The sequence below is a fragment of the Pseudorasbora parva genome, chromosome 16 (genome assembly GCF_024679245.1).
Source record: "Pseudorasbora parva isolate DD20220531a chromosome 16, ASM2467924v1, whole genome shotgun sequence".
Taxonomy (NCBI): domain Eukaryota; kingdom Metazoa; phylum Chordata; class Actinopteri; order Cypriniformes; family Gobionidae; genus Pseudorasbora; species Pseudorasbora parva.
The window spans coordinates 26,815,815-26,823,466 of record NC_090187.1 but is presented as its reverse complement, the minus strand read 5'-3'; the positions used below and the strand labels follow the sequence as shown (position 1 = coordinate 26,823,466).

Sequence of the window (7,652 nt, the reverse complement as noted above, 5' to 3'; positions counted from 1 at the left end):
GAAAAGAGATCAGTGGAGTCAGTGTTTTCAACATATAGTAGCAAGTTGCTTTCAGTTAAAACAGCTTAAACTTGCATTTTAGTCCGAAACTAGGCTTAAGCCTTGTCTGTGAAACAGAGTTATAGATGTTAAAAGTTCCAAGTCAACTTGTCATATAAGCTTGGACTCACTAAAAACAAAAGGTATCTTAAGGCTTTTACCGTTTATCATAAATATCTACAACAAAATAATGACATACAGTTGTGTATTTCAAGATGGTTGTTTTGAGGTTCAGAAATACAGGAGGTGCACATTGTAGTGCAATGAACCAAATTAGTCACATATCAATAGATTGAATGTTGTAATACACAATCTCAAAACACCTGTGCTATAGTTTTCGTTTACCAAAATATATTCACATAAATATTTCAACAGACTGAGGAGGTTTGAGAAATAATCAAATTTTGCGAGAGAACCAACTTAACCTAGAACCAAGAACCAGAGAATGTCTATATAACAGTCAAATCAGGCACTTCAGGCAATTTCTGATGTACGATAAGCAGATTATGGTCGTACAGAATTCACATTTTGGCCTTTAGAGGTACCATGTTAAGAGACAGAACAAAGTTCTCTAGGGTGGACAGGTATTCCTGAGGGTGGGTGCGCAGATGACCTGCATGAACTGACTCTTTCCACTTCTTGCTCTCGACCAATAGGCCTCGTTTCTTCCAGAACTCCACCATCTTCTCCAAGCTCTTGTAATCGCACATTGCATCGTTCTCAGAGAAAAAGAAGAGAGCAGGCGCCATCAAAGGAGTGTTCCAGAAAATGCTGATGGATGAGTCAAAGTAGTCAACCGTCTGGTGTTTGAAGACACGGAAGTACATGAGGCCAGCCGTTCTCACGAGACCTTCCAGCCGGGGAAACATGGTTTTACCCAGGCCTAGAAAACAAGCAACAAGCCAAAAATAATTAATCAAAAGATTTAATTGACTACTAGAAAATGCAGGATACATTTCTCTCTGAAGTTGTATAGACCAGGGGTTTTCAAACTGGGGTCCGGGGACCAGAAGGTTCTAAGGGGTCCCCAGAAAATTTCAGGGAATAAAAAAGGCTAAGCAAAAATGGATAAACTGTTTAATTTTCTAAATGTTTCACTCCTTTCTTGCCATATACACACTTCCCAGAATTGTATATGTTTGTCTTGCACCTTTTATAGTGAGTTTTCTCCCTTTATCTCACTAAGGCAGAGTTCCTAACGCAGTATGAAAGCTTGTTTACATGCATTTATTGCGAAAGATTTGATACAAATAATTTTTAATTGAAAATGTTCTTCAGGTTTATACATCCAGCATTAAATATAGCCAGTTTAAGTTTGGAAACAATATGATGTATTCATAATGTCACACTTACTATGACTTACTGTTTGTTTTTTTCATAAAGAAAAATATATATATAGGTTTTAGGAAGGGGGTCCCTCATAAAGGTTCATCATAATTGGGGGTCCTTGGCATCATTAAGTTTGAAAACCCCTGGTATAGACCTTATGCAGTTTGAATACTTGAGCCATGTGAAAATAAATTTGATGTTTTTTACAACCCTACAAGGTTGCTAGGGTGTTCCTCGGTGGTTGCTAAGTTGTTTTAGGTGGTGGGCAGATAAATATACATACATACTGATAATGGTCGACCAACTAATTGATTATCAAAATAATCATTAGTTGCAGCGCTAGTTATAAGGTTACAAAATATTTCTATTTCAAATAAATGGTGTTCTTTTGAACTTTCTATTCATTAATAGAGCATTAAGCATCACAAACAATTAATCAGAATGATTAAAATCAGTTTTAACTGATAATATAAGAAATGTATTATTCAGTATCATTCAATGTATCAGCTTATTCGGATGCAGCATTAGCATTAGAATGATTTCTGAAGGGTCATGTGACACTGAAAATGTAATGATGATGAAATTTGAAATATTGTAGTAGATATGATACACTGCATTTATGTACAGTAGCTATTATTTAGACAATGCAGTACAAATGCAGATATATTATTTTCTTTTTTTTTACAACTGTAGTGTTTGACTGTTTAATATTACGACTTGAATAATTAAAAATATACATATTAATATATGGTAAAAATAGTCATACCATGATGCAAGATTCTGATCATACCATCCACCCAATAGTGTTAGCAGTGCAGCCTAAAAGGTTTTTATAATATAATATATTTTATTATAATAATATATATATATATATATATATATATATATATATATATATATATATATATATATATATATATATATATATATATATATATATATATATATTAAAACATACGCATGGCTAGACATTAACAAGCCAAATGCGGGTAGATTTCAGCTGTGGCAGGTAAGGCAGCCACTTTGGCGAGTTGAATATTCAGCCTACAGCCAAATGAAATGCCAAGACCGTCGTATCACGTCCATGCATTCAGCAGCCCAATTAAATACCAGTCTGTAATTAATGTTAATCAAACAACTACAGATGTTAAATAAATGTATACATATTAAATAAATCTACTGTATCTTTTTTTTTGTATAAAAAATAAATAAATGTACTATTATTTTTGTCATTTGCGTTATTCAGTTAAATAGCTTAACAAAAATAACTCATATTAAATTTCTTGATTTGGGTGGCCACTGTGCATTTGAAAGTTTGAAATCTTCTAAATCAAGTTAAATGACTCAAAATTAAGTAGATTAAGCATGCCAACGTCAAATTTAATCATATAAATTGTATTTGCCAAACAGCAAAATTGTGGCCAGTGAAAACGCTAGTAACTTTGGAAAACCACTAGCCACAGTGGCTGGTGAGCAATAGAGTTAATGTCAAGCCCTGAACATATGTTACATTGCATTCTCTGTACATACCGGTAGCCATATGCTCCAGTGATCCCATGACCAGGCTGTCATAGATGTGACCCCTGATCCTGTTTGTTAGGCTTTGGTAACGTTGGGTATCTTTGGCCACATGAACAAGCACCTGAGAAAATGTATAACCTCCTATGGAGAAAGCATGGACCAGTAGGGGGCGCTGTGAGAATCCCTCGCTTTCTAGTAATTCCAGCAAACGGCCACCATATTCCAATCCCCAACGGGGCCACAAGAACTGGCTCACTTCGCTTTCCACAACGAGTACATCAAAGCCGGTGCGAAAGTAAATCTCACAGTACTTGGCAATGGCTTGCGGTCTGGAGCCCAGCCACGGCAGTAACAGCAATAAAGGTTTGGGTTGACCAGGTGAATAGCTAGCCGCAGGAGTCCCAGCACCAACATCACTGGCGAAGAAGGTGATGCGTTTACTGATCTTGTGTGCAGTAACCCCAGCCATAGGAACCACTCTGGAAAGCATGACAGCAGGTGAGCTAAAGAAAAAGCACAGTGTTAATTTTTTATGAAACATCACCGCTGGTTCCAACTTACTCACGTGTCCGCTGCCACCACAGAAATCTGCTTAACGACACCTGAACTCTAGAAATCTGCTGCTTAAGGAAACATCCAATCTTCTGGATGAACCGCATGTTGTAATGCCTGAATCGATTAAAACAGTGCGTTTCACACCCCTGCTCCTCTGAAACTGCACATTTGGATATCTTGACAGACCTAAATGTGTGGTCCATAGTAAAGAAACACTCTCTCCTTGCTGACAGCAATCTACAATTCATGAAATGCTAAATATTTAAGTGTTGCACTATAATACTTAATAAGTTTAAATATCACCCTGCATATAAAATACAAATTAAAGGTTAAGATTTTTGTTTAAATAGATAGATTCTCGTAATCCAGTTTATTGTTCATTGAATATTATATATAGTCCCTATTGTGTTGTATCCGAGTGAAACATCTTCTCAAATGGGAAAAAAATTAGGGCCGGGCTTGATTTTGTGAGTCAGGGATTGGTTGGATGGTTGTGGTTTGTTATTGCTGTGATCTCATGCGAGTGACAGGATGTTCCGTTCTTGTGCTGATAAACATCATCAGAACAGGTTGTTGGTTTTTTTAAAAGATGACAAAGGCACATTATGTAAAAAGATGTGCAGACATTACGTAAAAACTGCACATAAAAACTGCACATTGTGTAAAAACTGCACATTATGTAAAGCTACACTTCAATGTATTAAGCATTACTTTATTATTGTAATGTTCATAATGTTATCATTTTTTCAAAACCTAACAAAATCTTGAGCTCATAATATAATATTTTTTACATTAGGAGAAATGTATTACATTATAAACTCAAAACTTATAACATGTCATATTTTTATTATTTTAATAGCTAAAAGTATTCCCTTACAGTTATTTTTTAAAAATCTAAATCAAGTGTTAAACTACCAGTGAAATGCAGATTTAAATATTCATGCAATTTTTATTATTAATATTATTTTTTATAGAACATTTAAAAAATATATAAATCCAGTCTTAACCTGCCTACAAAATCCACCAGATTACTGATACTGCTGCTGCTACTACTAGTAAAATCACAATTTCTACAAAAATATTAAGCACCATAACTGTTTTCAACATTAATAATAATGAGAAATGTTTCTTGAGCCGAAAATCAGCATATTAGAACCATCACAGGAATAAATTAAATGTATATCATAATAAAAAACAAACTTTTAAATTAACTTTAACCTTCGTCCTTAACTTTAAATACTTCCCTTGCGGATCAAAATTACCCAAAGCCCTAAAATTATACTTTTTATACTTTTCTTTTATCCAGAAAGCTTATATTTTATTTTCTTATATTTTATAAATATTTTATTTAAAATATTTACCATTAAATTAGATTTTATCAATAAATATAACAGCAGAGAACATCATTCACATTCTTTCAACTTAAATTCAAAATAACTCTCCAAGACATGCATAACTAGCTCAAAATATCAATTTAGGTGTCTCTGCTGACTTCTTGTATAAAATAAAAATATTCCATGGCTCTTGCCACTAAATGGCCTTATAGTCTATATGGAGCAAATGAGCTGTTTCGCTGGGTCCTACAGTCAGTTCTCGAGTTTATCTCTTCACTGTTCATTCAGATACACATGTAGACATTATACATTAATTTTTTGGTTGAATTTGAGCATTTTTTTTTAGGTTTTTCTGAAGCATTCCTCACATTCCATTCATTCCTACGGGGGTCAATATTGACCCACGAGGGACGGATTTATTAATATTTTTATTACAACCACATAAACTCCTCGAATCCAGTTCATTTTGTTTGTGTATTCGTCGTTCAAGTGCAACAAAAGTCTGTAAATCTCCAGATTGAGTCAAAATTTTATGGATTTTACTAGTAGTATTATGCACTACAATTTACATGTACATTGTTTTATATTCGATAAAGTAGTAGTACCAAACATTTATTTTACAAGCATGATATTCCTATATCATAAATTTGGGGAAAGGTATTTTTTTTAAATTACATTTAAAATCAAACTTGACAAACATGATACGAGTAATCTATAATTATACAGTAACCTATAATTATTAGCACAGACTGAGTCATTTCTATGGTTAATGACTCAGCGTTTGGTAGTTAGTGCCAACTTTAATTGTCCAGTACATGTTAATCATATGTTAAGGGAGTTGATCTGCAGGAACCACAATCCTACACAGGCGTATTAAATTACAAAGAAATGAGGGGTGGAAAATAACATTTACAATCTATTACTAGGGCTGGGCAGCATGATGGTAAAGTTTTATAGAGAATTCACTGTAGTAGATACACTGTTTTAGTCATTAAAACAGTGTGTTTCAAAGCCTTGCTCCTTTGACACTGCACATTTGTATATCTTGACAGACCTAAATCAGGCCATGGTGAAGAAACCCTCTCTTCTGGCAGACAGCAATCTACAATATTATGAAATGCTAAATATTTAAGTGTTGCACTATTATACTTGACCAAGCTCAAAAATAACCCTGCATTTAAAATACAAATAAAGGTGAAGTATGTAAATGTTAAACAGATTCTCATACTCCAGTTTATTGTTCATCAAATATTATACAGCTCTTGAAAAAAATAAGAGACCACTTAACATTGATTTATGAACTTTAAGTGGTCTCTTAATTTTTTTCCAGAGCTGTATGTCCCTGTTGTGACGTATCCGAGTGAAATGGCTTCATGGAGGACCAGACTTGATTTTAGGATTGGTTGGATGTGACTGCTGTGAAATCATATGAGTAACAGGATGTCCTGTTCTTGTGCTGATAAACATCATCAGAACAGTTTGTTTGGAGCCAAGATTATGAAAGCACATTATTTAAAAAAGATGTGCACAGACAAATCCTTTATAATAACATACGGCATTTAAAAAAATACATATTACATAAAAATAAAATAAAAAGAATTGTCCATTTTAATTTCATGGTAATGTAATAATTTTTATATTTTGAGAAATTTATTACATTATAAACTCACCAAAAACATGTAATATTTTCATTATTGTAATGGCTTTTCAAACATAAAAAATATTAGTATTGCCTTACAATTAATTTTTAAAAATCTAAATCAAGTCTTAAACTACCTATGAAATGCAACAGATACATCTAAATAATAATCATTTTAAATATTATTTTTATATAAAAATTATTCCTTTATAGTACATTTTAAAAATATAAATCCAGTTTTAAGCTGCCTACAAAATCCACCAGATTTCTAATACTGCTGCTACTACTACTACTACTATTACTAGTTTTGACAAAAATATTAAGCAACATAACTGTTTTCAAGATTGATAATAATTATAATTGTTTCTTGAGCAGAAAATCAGCATATAGAACCATCACAGGAATATATCCACATCATAATATAACTATTTTAAACTATTTTAAACCTTCACCCTTCCCTCACATCCTGTAACAAATTCTTCCCTTGCGAGTCAAAATTACCCAAAGCCCTAAAATTATATACTTTTCTTTTGTGCAGAAAGCTGTACCATTTCAATATCTTTTTTTATAATATTTGTATGGTTTTTTTTATTTATTTTTTTATTTTATTTACCTTTAAATTACTAGATTTTATCAATAAATATAATTTATTAAATTATAATTAATAACTAAAATGCAAAATAACTATTTAAGACACCCATATGCTCTAAATATCCCACATTGGGTCAATTTGTGTGTCTCTGCTATGGAAGCCCATTCCGCTAAATAAAAAAATAAAAAGAGTAATTGTGACTTTTTATCTCAGAATTCTGACTTTTTTTCCCCCTGCTAAAACCCCTAACTCTTAAGCATTGGCTTTCTAGTGTCTTACTTATGTCTCTGCCCATTGCGAGCACCAGCCCTTTTATTTGGGGTATGTGAAAATGAACCACTTGCCAAAATGGGGGGTGACAGGCAAGGGGATAAATTATTTTAACATAATTACAAAATTCTTATTACATCTCAAATACTGAAATAAATAAAATGTACTTTTTACAGTCTATGGTTTTTGCATAATGCTTGATGAGTTTGATTGACAGCTGTGCTAGGCAATTAGGTGTCAGGCTGTCTCATGCATGTGACACGGCTTGCACCTGTGACTTTATGAAGTGTATTTACCTACTTCACTTAGCCTATAATTTGCAGTTGTGTGATACAGAAACAGCTGCGATGCAAAATTCTATAAAAAGGACTTT

At 33.0% G+C, this 7,652-nt stretch overlaps 1 protein-coding gene across 5 annotated transcripts in view; it reads right to left on the bottom strand.

Annotated features, from left to right (window-relative positions):
* Positions 1-434: 434 nt before the first annotated feature.
* The window catches only part of si:dkey-5i3.5 (uncharacterized protein LOC565091 homolog), a 20,555-nt gene continuing 13,337 nt past the window's right edge, over positions 435-7,652 (bottom strand). For 2 of the 5 annotated variants that reach the window (XM_067420109.1, XM_067420105.1), the window contains exons 2-4: positions 3,451-3,558; positions 2,899-3,368; positions 435-922 (exon numbers count right to left, since the gene is read on the bottom strand). In XM_067420109.1, coding sequence (XP_067276210.1) covers positions 561-922; positions 2,899-3,368; positions 3,451-3,548 — 930 coding nt within the window. In that variant the 5' untranslated portion in view covers positions 3,549-3,558 and the 3' untranslated portion in view covers positions 435-560. Of the gene's footprint in view, positions 923-2,898; positions 3,393-3,450; positions 4,174-7,652 lie in introns of those variants that run through there. The other 3 variants (XM_067420110.1, XM_067420108.1, XM_067420104.1) reach the window with 2 other exon arrangements.